General features: G+C 38.6%; 1 protein-coding gene across 2 annotated transcripts in view; it reads right to left on the bottom strand.

The window, feature by feature from the left end:
• The window catches only part of LOC131166350 (ribosomal RNA small subunit methyltransferase, chloroplastic), a 36461-nt gene extending 25108 nt beyond the window's left edge, over positions 1 to 11353 (bottom strand). For both annotated transcript variants that reach the window (XM_058124817.1, XM_058124818.1), the window contains exons 1-5: positions 11024 to 11353; positions 10754 to 10903; positions 10433 to 10489; positions 10246 to 10344; positions 7237 to 7332 (exon numbers count right to left, since the gene is read on the bottom strand). In XM_058124817.1, the coding sequence (XP_057980800.1) occupies positions 7237 to 7332; positions 10246 to 10344; positions 10433 to 10489; positions 10754 to 10903; positions 11024 to 11242 (621 nt within the window). In that variant the 5' untranslated portion in view covers positions 11243 to 11353. The remainder of the gene's footprint in view (positions 1 to 7236; positions 7333 to 10245; positions 10345 to 10432; positions 10490 to 10753; positions 10904 to 11023) is intronic.
• Positions 11354 to 16545: the final 5192 nt, after the last annotated feature.

Genomic DNA, 16545 nt, shown 5'->3' with positions numbered 1-16545 from the left:
CAACTCATTACAAAGATGAGCCCGTCTAGCCTATCCTCCTTACCCAACAGCCCACACTCCTCCAATCTATCCATCCCCTTAATCTCATACACAATCCTAAATTTTTGGCAATTTTGCTCCTTTACATACCCAAACACCTCTCTATTCCATAGCTTAAATTTATCTTTGACACATTTCAATTCGTTTCATCACTTTAAACCCCTCCCACCCTTGAACATGACAATCTCTCCATCAAACCATGACATTATCCCTAAAAGAAGGGTGTGTGAAGCATATATTCACAAATCTAAATGATGTATATACGCCACCAAATAAGAGTAAATTCTATGGGCACCAGAGCATGATCAGAGATTGGCCTACCAATACCTATTGCACAACATTCAAGAAAAAATTGTCCCAAGCACTTGTGACAAAAAACTACCAATCCTAGACAAGACATATCCATCACTTGAAGCTACCCACGTAAAATAACCATGGCTTAAGGGAACATCATTCAATCCATAGTCCGAAATGAAAAAATCAATCTTCCTCATGCTACACATCAATCTTGACCCTCCTAGCCTGTCCCTAGATTTCCAATTATGTTGAAATCACCACCAACACCCAGCAAGGACTACAAAAACCAATAAGATCAGCTAGCTCGTCCGAGGAGGGGGGGAGGGAAGGTACTATGCAAAGAAGACTGCATGGGGCCATAAACTAATGTAAACCACCACTCCCAAACACCCCTAGCCTCTGACAAAGACCCAAAAGGTCAATCTCTCAACTTATCAACTTTGGTGTCCCAAGTTCGTGACTTTTTGAGTCCAATCCCTGTTTTGATGCTAACAAAGCATAAGTATCTTACCTGTGCACTAAGCTTATGAACAAGGTTAATTCTTTGCACGCACGGATGATAAAGACACAAAGAAGTCATAAGGACTACAAAGATCATACTTCATAATGGCTTAATAGGAGGCAAAAAGAATGAAAACATTTTTTGTGTTGTATTGTAATGCATTTAATTTTATTTGGTTTGTAATTTATTCTGATTGGTAATAACTGCATCACGCATGATAGGTTTAATGCTCAAGACCATAGATTGACCTTAGGGATCACCTTTGGTCAACCGACGCCGGATTTTTTGGGTTAGTTCAAATGACCATAGAATGACCCTAGGTCCTTACACATCACTTGGAAAATTCCCTCTATCTTGCAAGTCATTTCTACGAAAACAAGAGTAAATTTTTAATCTCAAATAGGACAAAAATCAGGCTTTGGGCAACTGAACTTGGAAGGTTAAAATAAGTTCGAGGGACCGAATGTGTAAAGGTCAAAAAAATTGACTAGGGTCCAGACGACCGAACTGAAAATGAACTAAATGTCCACGGTCGACCGAACCTTAGAGCTGACACTTTTCACCTTCCTCGAGCAACCAAACTATTAGTTCAAAATGGGCTCGGGCGACCAAAGTGTGAGGTTCGGCAGACCGAACCATTCACCGGGCGACTGAACCTTGAGCGTTCGGAAAATCGCCTTGGTTCAGCCACCCAAACTTGTCCTCAAGCACCCGAAGTTGAAAATTCAACTTTTCTAGTTGTGAGTCTTCGGGCGACTGACCCTAAGGTCCAGGCGACCGAAACTCTCCAGTTGCCGAAAATTAACTGCGGTAATTGGGGTTAAAATTTAATTAAACTTTTTCAAAATCCCCAATATGTCCCCAACGGTCATATTTTCTAGAAAAACTATAAATACCCCTTTCATTTGTTTAATTAGTAACTTTGATTAACTTTAAAATTCTCTCAAATATTTTTTAATCAAAGTTCCCCCATTTCAATTTCTATTTCAAAATCGTTTATGCGGTAAATTTTTATACTCTCCAAACTCTCTTTATTACTCTTTGGAAAATCATTTGAAAGAGAGTATTCATATTTTATTGGGCATTTCTTTTATAAAAAAGCATTTTACTCTCATAAATTCTTTCAGTGTTTTAAAATCTTTATTGAGAGTAAATCTTGATTTCTCCCAATTATTTTCCTGATAAATATTTTTGGAGAAACTTTTTATAGGCTTTAAGATCTTTGAAGTATTTTATTGCATACTCTATTTTAAATCAAAGATCATATACCTTTCATTTGTGCAAAAATTTCGTTTATACATCATACTCAAAGATTGTACAATTATTTTGAAAACACCTTTTATTCTACTGAGCATTAATTTTATATCATATTAAAGAGTGCATTGTAGAGCTTAAACGTGTACATCTTTGCTTGTATTTTCAAAAGCATTATCATATACAAAAATGTTTTCATTGTACCGGTTGGGTTCATCCCATTAATTGAACTGAAGAGTCTCGGCCCCGTAAGTGAGACTGGTTCGGTTCAGCCCGAAAATTAAACTAGGGTTTTCCTCGCCCCGTAAGGAGAGGATGTAAACAGCTTCTGCTTCGCCCGTTTAAGTGAGTAGGGATAGTGTAATCCTTGGGGGGGTATGCCCAAGGCAGGGACGTAGGCTGGTTTGGCCGAACCTTGATAACAATTATTGTGTCACTCTGTCTCTATCTCATTTAATTACTGTACTTTAATTTCCGCACGTGTATGCTTGTTTATTCATAGTTCTAATTATTTGCATGCACACCTTTATTTAAATGAAATCTGCTGCACGTGTATGTTCACACTTATAGTTTACTCATTTTTCATACACGACCATAATTAAAATAGGATATGATATGTGGTGAATCGACGAAACATTTAAATTAGCCGAAAAGTTTTAAAACCCAATTCAACCCCCCCCCCCTTTCTTGGAAGCAAAGAATTTATATTGAACTGCGAATCACTATCCATATAATGTAAGATGTTTAAACTCTTGATGGATAGTTAATCATAATCATTTCTCTGAATGCTCACAGTCCATCCTTCAATCATATAAAGATGGATGAACTATAATTTTTTTATGAACTGCATTGAGTTGAACGCCAAATGTCCATTCTTGTTTAATGCTTATATTTTCTATTGAACGGATAATTTTCTTTGTTATATGCTTTAAGCTGAATGCAACTATCCATTGCTTATAAAATGAATATACTGCTTAAATGGATAGTCTATATCGATTGTCTACTGGAATGCGTACTTGTACTGAATGCATCTTGCATGGCTAATGCAGTGATGTGAATTGCATGCTGGTAGATATGAAAGTTTCTCGCATGCTCAAACTGAATTATTATAACTTGTTTGCTTGAATCTATCAAGTTTAGTGCATGAATTTTTGGGAAATGTCTTATTTACAAATGGCATGCTGCCAAAATTTCGGTAGACTTTCCCAACATAATTAAAGATTATAAAACATGCACTAAGATGATAATAAGTTTATGCATGCTAAGATAATTTTGAAAGGATGAGTGAATAATAAATGGAATATCATTTTTCATCGTTAGTTGAAAATGCATGCACAAGAGCATATCGGGAAAGACTGCACTAGTCATATGATAAAATGCCTTAATAGAAAACTAATGTAGTTATGTTAAAAGGAGTGCTTGTACTGTCTAGTTTATTTAGTGAAATTAATTTTTGATTAGTATAAGCAACACACCCACGCTTTAAATTTAGAATCTCAAATGTATCAAAGGCATCTATTTCTCCCACTTTAAACTCCTAAATGAATAAAACATCTAGACTAATTTTATTGACCAACTACTTAACAATTCTCCTCTTCTTACAACACACTTACCCCCACATATTCCACTACAAAATCCTCATTTAATCACATTATAGTACCCCAAATACCTACTCCCTTTGTCATAGTTAACTGAAGCAAGCCTAACCAACTTCCTCCTCAACTTATTTGGCTTTTTCCTTTCGCCAAGACCCTCTAGTTTAAGCCTAGCCTTCTCTCCATTACAAATCACTAAACTAAGATGGCGTAGAAGTTTTTTGCCTTTTGGGCTGCATGGTTATCCCTCTCATCTATTAAAAGGTCAATCATGTTGAAACTCCCCTCGATTTCTAACTCCATGGCATTTCGGTGATTCATAATTTGTATGACATACATGGAAATAGGAGGATATTTTTTTTCTTTTTGAGAACAAAAGAAGAAGAATTCATTAGATAAGGAACAACAACAATAACAACAACAACAAACCACACCTTAAGTCCCACTAGGTGGGATCAGCTATATGAATCCTTTTTCACCAATTTATGGAATCGTGGACAACTTCCTTCAACAAATTTAAGGCTATTAAATCCTTACCAACTATCTCATTTCAAGTTATTTTACGTCTACCCCAACCCTTTCTATTATCCCTCACAGTAACTGACTCACTCTTACTCAGTGGCACACTATATGGCTTACGTTGTAGGCACCCAAACCATCTAAGTCATCTCTTCCTTATTTTATCTTCTATAGGAGCTATGCCTAGCTTACCAAAAATATGTTCATTACTTTATTTATCATTTAACTTTATACCACCCATCCATCTTAGCATTATCATCTCGTCAACTTTTACTTTTGGATATGTTGTTTCTTTAGTTGCTCAACATTCTAATCCATATAGCATACCTGGTCTTACAGGAGTCTTATAAAACTTCCATTTTAATTTAAAGGGTATTCTACAATCACACAACACACTAGAAGCACTTCTCCATTTTACCCAACCTGCTTTAACTCTATGCATTACATCTTCTTCAATGTCTCCCTCAACTTGCATAATATCCAAGGTTTCGAAATCTACTAGTGCTACTGATTTCTTCATCATCAAGTCTAACTTTGTCTCCAACATTCCTCCTACTATGACTAAAATTACATTTCATATATTCTATCTTATTTCTACTTAATCTGAAGTTTCTAAATTCTAAAGCTTCTCTTCATAATTCTAACTTAGATTCTATTCCACCCCTAGTTTCACCAATCAAGACAATATCATCTCCAAACAACATGCACCACAAAACCACACTTTGGATACTCCTACTCAATTCATTAGATGAGGAATAATATACAAAAAGGAGAATAAGAAATCCGCCTAAACAAAAGGAAACAAAAGTATAAAGAAAAATGATAAAAAACAGAAGGAAAAAACAACAATCAAACTCACAAAGCAAGACAACCCCATTGAATTTCAGAGAATCTCACTCCTTTAAAGCAATCAACGCCAGCAAACCAAAGTGGTCATCAGTAATGAATCTTGTTCCATAACAAAGAGATAGTCAACTTTTTCCCTATTAATATACATGCAGTACATTCCAACCATAATTCCCCCATCACTAGAAAGCCACATATCTCCATAAAGCAGCTGCACCTTTGCTTTTACCAAATCACTAAAAGAAATTACCAACAAATCTTTCACCTTAACCAGATAAACCCAACTTTCTCCCAAACTTTCTCCCAATAAACCAAAAGCTTATTCCATTTCCACACCTTCCTAGCAAAATCACAGTGCAAAAGCAGATGATTAGCTGTTTCTGAACTGTCAAAACATAATGAGCACACATCAGGAGAAAGTGCCTTCAAAAGTCTCCTACCTTACGACAGATTATCAGTAATAACTCTATTAAGAACAACCAACCAGACAAAAGCCTTATTTGTTATAGGGATCTTGGGCCTTTCCAATTATTTTATGGAGCAGAAAGAGAGAGTAGCACTAGTCAAAAGATCAAAGAAAAATTTACAACCCCCAAAGAATCTAAAGACCAAAAACAACTATCCACTGCAAAAGAAGAATGACAACTTTTCAACATCATCAACAAAGAAGAAAACTCCACCCCCCTATCATTTAGTAATTGGAGGAATTTCATTGGAATTTAAAGCATTTAGTGTATGAGTCTCTGGCTAATACTTTCCAAGGTCCCTGGTCACAGTCTGTAAGGTAATAGGAATTATAGAATTTTCTATAGGGTTTAGAATAGGACAAGCCAATATTGCTGCTTGTTGACTGGTTTCCTTTACAATCTGAGCCTCGCCTGCGTCCATATCTCCCAGTACATGACTAATCTGATGCTTTTTTGATAGCAGAGATCCACAATTAAGACCCACAACCTCCATGCTGGTGCCAACATCCTCCAATACCCTGGAACTCCCACAGTTCAAGTGAGATGTTTCTGCATTACCTGCTCCCCCTCCCATCTTGTACAACTGTTCAATAAGAAGTTCATCCCCCTTTTGATTTTTTTTTTTCTGTTTGTTATCTTTTTTTTCTTTTTTCTTTTTTCTTTTTTCTTTTTTTTGAAATTTCTGCTACTTTTTTCCCTGAAATCTCTCTTCTGCTGCTCTCAATGCTCTTTTCTTCATCTTTCTTTCTTCTTCTTGTTCTTCTTCATCTTCCAGACTGATCTGCTACTATCAGTCAGAGCAGCTCTCCGCTATTTATTTATTTATTTTGCTGTTTTATTTGGAAACTCTACTGCTTTTCTGGAAGTATTTATTTCTATTGGCATTATTCTTCTTTTATCTGGAGTTTCAGGCAAGAACACTGAGGACTGATTTCAGGAATTTCTTGGTCAGAGCTGCTCTGCATCTGCTTTAGCTGTTTTTTTTTTTTTTTTTTTTTTTAACATTGCATATTATTTAAAATATGTAATATATTATTCATTTATGCTCCAGTATTGAATGTATTGGTATTTTAAAGTTCAAATATTAGTTCCAATTTGAAGGGGAGCCTACATGCAACGGTAAACCGTGTGACTTGGAGATCATGGGTTCAAGGTGTGGAAACAATCTCTTACAAAAATATAAGGTACGGCTGCAGGCTATAGACCATCACAATCCACCCCTTCCCCGGCCCCACATATGCATGAGCATTGTGCACCGTGCTGCTCAGTTTTTTTCAGTTCCAATGTATTAACAAATCAAGAATCCGTTATATAGGGCATTTTACACAATTTTAAAATGCATGCCTTCACCTTTGTGACACATGCACGGTGCACCTTCGCCTCACCCCTAGGCTCCAGGTAACCTCTACACCTCACCCCTAGGCTCCAGGTAACCTCTACACCTAAATGCCTTGCGCCTTTGACTACTATGGACTGGACTCAAATACAACCCCAGTTCTGGCCATTATCAAATATAGTAAATAAATAATCTTGAGCAATAAGCATAGACCAGACCATTTTATTCAACCAGATTAGGGCAACATAAATAAATTAGAAGCCATAACAATCAACCCACTAGATGTAAAAGAAAAATTATATTAGAAAAATTTATATTCACAAAATTTAAAAATAGTTCACAAAATTTAAAAATAAAGGGGAGAGTGGCAAGTTCGTCTACCTGCAGTAAAAGAATAACTTCTGATACAATGTCACCCATTGGAAGAAGTTGTTTAACCACATCAGTGCTAATATTAAAAGGTATGTTGGAGACAACCTGCAAACACACGCCACTATGGCACAATTAGATTGCTTAAAAAACATTACTAACATAGGAAAAGAAGACACATCTTACCAGATGTACAGATCCCTATAGAATTTGGCTCCACTAAACCATAGAAATGTAAGGAAATCTTGGCAAAATGAACACAACCTGAGCAGCATAATAATACTTTTCTGTGTGTCATAACAACAGTGTTCGAAAAATATCACTCTTAATATATTGATCAAGTCTCTCATCAAGTTCAATCATTGCCATTTAATTGGTCTTTATAGTTTCAAATGATGGCCCCTGAGGGCATTAGAGTTGCAATGTATTTTTTATTCTACATAAATAATATTTTAGGATTAATTTTTTTCAAAGTGAAGATCTGTTTTCAGTGATTCAATTCTGCCAGTATTGGACGACCAATTTGGTTATACAGGTCAAATGATTCTGACCCTACAAAATTGCTTGCTCTCTAACCAATGGCTGATCCTACAGAATTGTTTGCTGTGTTTTTTCAGTTGACTGATAGCTCATGAAACCATGGACCAATTCTCAAGAAAAACTACACTAAACTAACTATTTTAGTTTTTCATCTTGTTGGCCATGGGTTTGAGTCCAAGAAAACAGCCTGCATTAAGCAGGTAAGGCAGCGTACACTGTGACGACCCTCCCCCAATCCTTACAAAGCAAGAAGCCTAGTGGCCTAGGGATGCCCTTTTATCTTGTGCAATTTGATAAAGAAGCTTTGGAAACTTTTGCAAACTTCTCTCTAGAGTTGCTTGGGGTTTCTTCAGCGTGAGTTCCTTTAATGGATTATGCATGTACATGCTCTGGGACAATACAGTGTAATATAATTCCATCTCCTTTATACCCTTCCCATTCATAGTTGATTTCTATCCATCTAGGGCCCATGGATGCAAGCTTTATGGTTGGGCCACATAAATATTTTTTTTTATAATTAAAAATTCCATTTAAGAAGACATGAAAAAAGTACAATATGTGGAGGGCAAGACATCAAATAGAAACCAACTAAAATCAATTACAATAGTGCTGCCCTCCAACCTCTTAGGAAGAGTTTGCCAAAATGAAGTTGTTAGTATTGAATTCTCACATCCCACTTGCGCTAGAGTATGCATATCACATGGCCATAAAACTTCCCCTTTTTTACTTGTCCCAAAACCCCAAAATCACACGAACAAGAAATCATCCACATTTTGGGAGACCATTCATGCTTCACCAAAACAAGAGAAAGAGCATTCCAAAGCTGTCTTGCCACCCATAAAATGTAGAAAGAGGTGCGCATTTGTCTCATCAGACTCTAATCACATCATGCAAATATTTGAGCTAATAGCCTCTCCTTGTAACAAGTCATTTGTATTAATCCTTAGGAACTAAAGTCCATATGAAAGCCTTGATCTTAAAAAGTACCATAGCCTTCCAAATGACATGATACAGAGGAAAAGAACCAGGAGTAGTAGGTCTCAATAATGAAGGTAGAAAGACTCACAAGAAAAAGAACCTTGAGAAGCCCCAAGCCAACCTTCACATCACTCCTTGTTTGGGAACAAAAGAATCAAAAACACTCAATAAAATAGTAAATTTATCAACCTCTCTTCCATTAAGACTCCTAAAGAGGTAGAATCCCAAGAAAGAGAGCGCTTCCAAAATATAAAAGGCCAAAATTGATGTATTATGAACAGAAAATAATCTAAAAATATGAGGCACAAACCTCTCCCACCCAATGATGCTCTCAAAACTGGATCTTATTACCATTACCTGCTTTGAACTGAATAAAAGTAAAGAACAAAAAAATAATCTCGGAAAAAATTTCCAAAGGCTTGCATAAGGAACATTGCCATCCCCTTAGGTGCCCCATCCATTCCAATGAACTCCAACTTACTATGAATAACCTTATGCCATAGGGAATTAACCTCAAAAACATCCACAAACATTTTCCAATTAAAGAGATGTTACTAGATGCCACATTACCAAGCCTCAACTCCCCCCCTCCCCCAATAGATGATCCCTTTTATTATCCCCGTACCAGGCCATAAGAAACCCCTCATAAACTTCTCCATAACCCCTGCTACTCTTACGAGAACTCTAAAGAGGGGTAAAAGAAAAAAGGTAATAGGAAGATAAGAAAGGGCAGCATAGCAAGAGTAACACAACCCTAAGGATACGTATGCCCTCTTCCACTCCTCCAATCTCCTACCCACTCTCTCAACCACAAGATCCAAAAAGCAACAAAAGTATCATTACTCCCTAAAAGAATACCTAAATGAGACAAAGGCCAAGCTATAGAAACAAAATCAGCTAAAGCCTTGCACACCTTTTAGTCACTACGATCCAAGTTAAAGTCGGCCACCCCACTCTTTGATATGTTAATCTTCAACCTCAAAATCTTCTCAAAAGTTCTCAACAAATTAAGAACCATTTGGAATTTCTCAACATTATCCACAAGAAATAAAATGTATCATTTGTGAAGTGAAGGCAGGACACCAGCAATCTCCTCTCTACCAATCAATCATTAAACCTCTAATCAACCCTAATCCCTAAGCATAATCAATACACTTAACACATCAACCACCGAGATAGACAAGAACAAAGACAAGGATTCCCTTACCTTAACCCCCAAGAAGCCCCAAACCACTTAAACTTGCGAGTGCTCTCTTTTTTACTTTCTGTACTTCTTTTATTTTGTTACGTAATTGCACTTCAACTGATTAGTTTGTGCCAGTCCTCTTGTATTTTTCCGAAACAATTTCCAACTATAAGTTATTAATACATAGTTCTAGATTCTTTTGCATGCCAAGAGAAAAATACAACTTCTCATTAAGCAATTATTATAACATTTAAAATCAACAGGACAGCAAATATATATCAACCAAAAACCATATATAGAGGAAGTAGAATTCTCACTTTTGCACGTCTAAATTTTGCACTCGATGAATTTCTGCTCTCCAACAATGACTGCAGATGGAAGTGAATATGACATTTTGTGAAGTCCTCTCGCAGTATCTACAACATTTAACAATGTAAAGGAGGTAAGAGGAACACACAGTCCGATACAAACTAATACGTCACAAAATACATAAGTACAGTTTACCTTCAGCCCATCTATATCCGCAAATCGTTCGCTCACCAGTGCAGCCATCTCAGGATCCTACAGGCCATGCTGCACAGCATGAGATTATTTCCAACCCCCCCCCCCCCTTTTTTGAAAAGAAAAAGAACAAAAAACAACAGGAACTGCCAAAGAATTCAGGACCCAAAGAATGTAAATAAAAGGGACAAATGATGGGTGACATGCTCCCACACAAACACGCATTCATGCACACTTCCAATGAATTATTTCATCGTACTCATAATGCTTAAAACAATATCCAACTCAAGACACAGTGACGCAAATACCGTCATCTCCACCGACCTTCTCAATCGCAAGAACAGTCGCACCGGCATTTATAAGAACATTCGTCAGAGCACCCGTCCCCGGTCCAATTTCAAGGACCACATCTCCATCTCTAACATTGGCCACACCAGCAAGCTGCTCATTTATTGAGGAATTCAACATATAATGCTGCAAATTACACGCCCGAGACAAGAATCAAAATTAAACTAAACCCACCAGTCCATGTTCGACAAAACGCCTCAACAAGCATCTGAAATTTTCCTGACAAAAAGAATTATAGAGGAGAACCTGGCCAAGGGATTTTCTGGGCAAACGGTTTTTGGAGTTGAGCGCCTTGAGAGTAGCGTGATAGTCATCCGGGCGCCGAGCGCACGATATGTATGGCGTTCTGGGTATGATGGGACTGCTAGTTTGCGTCGGGAGGGGAGGGTTTTGACTGGTCGCGGTTCTGATGGTGGTGGCGGGAAGAGGAAAAATTGGAAGAAGAGAGTGGGGGAGAGAGTACATGGGGATTGGCTGGGCAGTGGAATGAATGAGCCGACTGTAGATGGTTGGATTTGTTGGCTGTGCATGAAAACTGGTCGATATACTTGACCGGAGGAGTCGGTGTGGATCTATTTATTTATTCTTAAATTAATACGTAACTCATATGTAAAATTATTACCCACAGTCCTACACCCCAATTTACAAGTGCGATAGTTTCAAACCTTCTCATGGTATCATAACCTAAACGGTCTATCCTAATTTCTTAGGCACCGCTGCCGCTGCTGTAATCCCACCTGTCTCCCAACCTTAATCTCTTTCTCATCTACAATCCTAGTGTCGCACGGCCCCCACCAATATCCCGTGCACATGCCAAGCTACCGTCCATCTCCTTCTCCGTCTCTTTCTCACAAGCAATCCCAAAGTAAATCCCTAACCGCCAAATCCCTAATTGGCCAGCCAGTGTCCCCCCCCCCTTTTTACCCTGTGTGTCGTCGATTTTCCGATGTAATACCCCGGTCTACAACTTGAACCTCTGTTTCGCATTACAATCCCCATTCGCGAACGTGAATCGCCGCCCTTCCCTTCCCCCTTCCCTAAACCACCGCCCTACCATTGCAGCGTCGCTAATCCCAATAGCCCAACCTTCTGTTCCTTGTTATCTTCGTCGTACGCCCCCCGAGCAAGACCCCTTGTTTTCAAGTCCAATACAGAGTCGTCCACTTACGACCGTGGAGTAGCATCCAATCTCCGTCGTTTCTGTTCACTCCCATCCTCGGCAGCGACGACCCTGTACCCTGAACCATCGCACATCCTCCGAACTCTACCACTTTCTCTCTCACTCCCGATGTTTCTTTCTGCAGTAACAGTGAATTCTTGGCCCACGACAAACACCAACACTACCGCTCATCTTGATTGATGCTCACATCACCCCACCCATGGTTGCCAACAATTCCTCCACTCTTCTTCCTTTCAATACCCTCATCCATATGGTCACAATCAAACTCTCCTCATTCAACTATCTCCTATGGAAAAGTCAATTGTTTCCTCTCTTAGAAAGCCAAGAACTGATTGACCATGTGGATGACACTCCTGAGCAACCACCCCGTTTTTACCCTGTTAATTCTCACAGACCAAACATCAAACATGTGGCATGGAAAAATACAGACAAACATCTCCTTAGCCTTCTCTTATCCTCCCTCAATGAGGAGGCCATGGCTGAAGTCGTGGGTCTCTCCACTTCATGCGAGGTTTGGGTTACCTTAGAGAACACCTTTAGCCATAGTTCCAAAGCCCATGAAATCTGTCTTAAGGATGATTTGCAACTAATGAAATGTGGCACCGGGTCTATTTCGAAGTACGCCTGAGCCTTCAAGACCCTATGTGCTCAACTTCATGCAATCGGTCGACCCTTTGTTGACACAGACAAGGTACACTAGTTCTTCCGAGGTCTTGGCTCAGAATTCTCAAGCTTTTCCATGGTACAAAAGGCTCTCACCCTGTTCCCTGTTTTGCTGACTTGGTGCAACTTTGAGCTCTTTCAAAAATCATTGGAACCTACGGCACTACCCACTGCAGCGTTCACTGCTACCCATCGCCACCTTCTGAAGACGAATCAAAGGTCCAGTTTCTCCTGAAATCAACAAGGTCACACTAGTGGCTATGGACGAGGACAAGGGCGCTTCTCCTCTAGGCGTCGTTCCCCGTGTTGCCAAATATACCGCATTGATGGTCACTATGTGAATTGATGCAGCAAATGGTATGATCGCCATGGTCATGCCTTTGAAGCTCAGCTTGCTGAAGCCCTCACCTCATCATTTTCCATCTCCAGATATGAGACTTCTGATTAGTACTTAGATACAGGAGTTTCGGCCCACATGACTTCAGCTTAATCCAATTTGGATCAATCCACTTCTTATACGGGTAAGGATTGTGTTATTGTCGGGAATGGTACGTCACTACCCATCACCCACACTGGTAAAATTTCCCTTTTCCCCTGATTTTCACCTGTTAGATGTTCTGGTTTTCCTCACCTCACTAAAAATATGTGTTCCATTAGTAAATTAACGTTTGATTCCCCATTATCTATTACATTTACTAATAACTTGTTTACTGTTCAAAATCACCAAACGGGAAGGGTGGTGGCAACCGGTAAATGAGATGGCGGCTTATATGTTCTACAATGCGAAAATTCGACTTTTGTCTATGTTCTTCAAAATAAATCTCTACATGCTTCGTATGATTTATGGCATGTTGCGCCTTGGACATGTGAATAATTATGTTAGCTCTCTTTTGAATAGAAAGGACAGCTTTATCTTACATCTTTATTGTCATCTCCTTTATTATGTAGTACATGTCAAATTGCGAAGAATCACCAATTGCCTTATTCTCATAATGAACATCGATCGTCCAAAGTGTTAGACCTCATTCATTATGATATATGGGGTCCTTCTCCTGTTAAGTCGAACTTGGGTTTTGCATACTATGTTTTATTTGTTGATGATTTTTCACGTTTCACTTGGCTTTATCCATTGAAATTAAAATTTGACTTTTATGATAATTTTCTTCAATTTCAAAAATTTATGGAAAATCAAAATTCTCCCTATATAAAAATATTTCAAAGTGATGGTGGTGCAGAATTCACTAGCAACTGCTTTAAAACATACCTTGGCGCATTTGACATTCATCATCAAAACTCTTGTCAATATACACCTGCCCAAAGCGGCCGCACTAAAAGGAAACACCGCTATGTGACTAAGACAGGCCTGACCCTCCTTTTCCATTCTCACACTCCTCACTCACTTCTGGGTTGACACTTTTAGCACTGCTACTTACATCATCAACTATTTGCCCACACCGCTTCTCAAAGGTAAGTCCCCTTTTCAGTTTTTGTATGGTTCCTTTCCTAATTACACAAACTTTCATCCATTTGGTTGTCGTGTTTATCCTTACTTACGTGGTTACATGACTGACAAATTTTCCCCCAGTAATCTTCCTTGCATTTTTATGGGTTACAGTTCATCTTACAAATGGTTTCGTTGTCTTGACCCCACCACCTCTAAACTTTATATCACTCGACATGCCCAATTTGATGAGAACCACTTCCCCTTCCAATATACTTCCCAGGCCCAACCCATGTTCTCCCTCCACATCTCCAAATTTTTGGAACTCAGTCTTCCCCATATAGACAAGCCCCTGCCTTCTCCTACACAACCTTCACGACACATTCCTCAATTCGGATCCAACCTTTGTATTATTTGTTCTAATCCAATGCATGAGTCTTTGCAGGAAGCTAATTCTCATGTAGGTACATCTCTGCCACACTCAGCCCTCCCCCGGGATTCTCCTGAGCCTACCTCTGAAATGTCTATCCTTGTTGGCACTCCTATTACAGCTGCCCCATTGGGCTCTCATCCTATGCTCACGCAAGCTAAAGCTAGTATTTTTAAGACTCGCTACCTTGCGCATCTCAACCTTTTGAAATTCTCTAGCCACCTTTATGCTCTTCTTGCATCCACTGGGCCAAAAGGATTCAAAATGAGCTGCTAAGAATCTTGCTTAGCTTGCTACCATTGGTGAAAAAGTTCAAGCCCTACAACATAACCGTACCTAGACATTGGTTCCTCGACCCACCAACACTAACATTGTGAGTTCCAAATGGGTGTTTTGAACCAAATACTTACCTAATGGATCTATTGAGCATCTTAAAGCCTGTCTTGTTGCCAAGGGCTACACACAGGTACCTGGTTTTGACTATGCTGACACCTTTAGTCCTGTAATCAAGGTCACCACTATTCGTGTTGTTCTTTCTTTTGTTGTGACAAAAAAATAGCGTCTTTACCAACTTGATGTTAAAAATGTGTTCCTCAATAGTCTTCTCACTAAACATGTTTATATGGAATGTGTAGCACCCCGACCCGCTACGTGGGCCTGGAGTGGTAATAAAACATACATATATTTATACACCTCTTTCTGATACCACCTGTAGCATATATAAATGCAACCCACCCTAACCAGGGAATCACGTGTGCACGTGCCATTGCTGAAATTAATCCATACAATGGAAAATTTCTAAAAACATCCAAATGATTTACCAGAGTTCTATCTAATCCCAAATACATACACACCACTATCTGTCTACATATTACAATCCCAAAATAATAAAATAAAATATCTGGTATCTCATCAGTTTTGATAACCACTCTCAAAAATCTAATCCCAACCCCAAGGTAAGCTAGGTACGGTTCCCTGAAAGACCTAAAAAATAATTTGTATAATGGGGTGAGACACTTTGCAATAAGACGGATTATATTATTGTCAGTGTGTGGCTAGCATGAGTTATCGCGTGAATATAAAATTTCCATTATTTAATTGTATATGAAATGACATTTAAAACTGTACTACATTATATATATGAAAATACATAATTTTTGAATAATAAACAGTCGATTCAATATAGCCCTTATATAGTAAATTTGCCCATATATGCCTAAAAGATACAACTTGAACTGTTGTATTATTGTCTTCACGCTATCATAAACTCATACGACATGCTTCCCCCCATGACGGGTTGTGCGGCCTGAAGGCTGGACTCAGCATATGGTCAACCGACCATAGATGAGTCAGAAAAAGTAGTAAGTACGATTGTGCCTACCTATGGTCATCTGGAACTGCATCAGATGGCCCCCCTCGACACTTTCCTCAGGGGGTACTGTGCCTAGGTCACCAATCATCTATCCATCATCATACTGTCATACCAGTGTGATTGCACACCCTACCAACATATAGCTATAGTACCGTGCTCAATATATCACACCTTATATCCACAGGGCTCTAGAATCATATATGGCAATTTATATAATAAAACTGTATTATATCTCATTTCATATAAAACCTGTCATTTATTAACTCTCGGCCCTCGGCCTTCATATTAAATCTCGGCCCCCGACCGTCATATTAAATCTCGATCCCCGACTGTCATGTCATATCTCGGCCCCCGACCATCATATCAAATCTCAACCCCCGGCCATCATATCAAATCTCGGCCCCCGTCCGTCATATCATACTGTGTATTATTAGTAAAAACATTCTACTCATATATACCATTTAAAAACTGTTTTCATGCCACACAATTTTATCTGATAGATCATAAATTAAATAAACTGATGGGGAAAAACATAAATTGCTAAAAATAGGGTCTAAGCATCTCTAGGGTTTTATTTAACTTAAACTATTTATTTTATAGAAAATAGGAGATTTCAAACCAATCACATAAATTTTCCCCAAAACATATAACAGTCAAAACCATTCTTTTCATATACCCTATT

Source organism: Malania oleifera, chromosome 10 (genome assembly GCF_029873635.1).
Source record: "Malania oleifera isolate guangnan ecotype guangnan chromosome 10, ASM2987363v1, whole genome shotgun sequence".
NCBI lineage: Eukaryota > Viridiplantae > Streptophyta > Magnoliopsida > Santalales > Ximeniaceae > Malania > Malania oleifera.
Note: the sequence above shows the minus strand (reverse complement) of the source record. Positions and strands in the feature narration are given on the sequence as shown.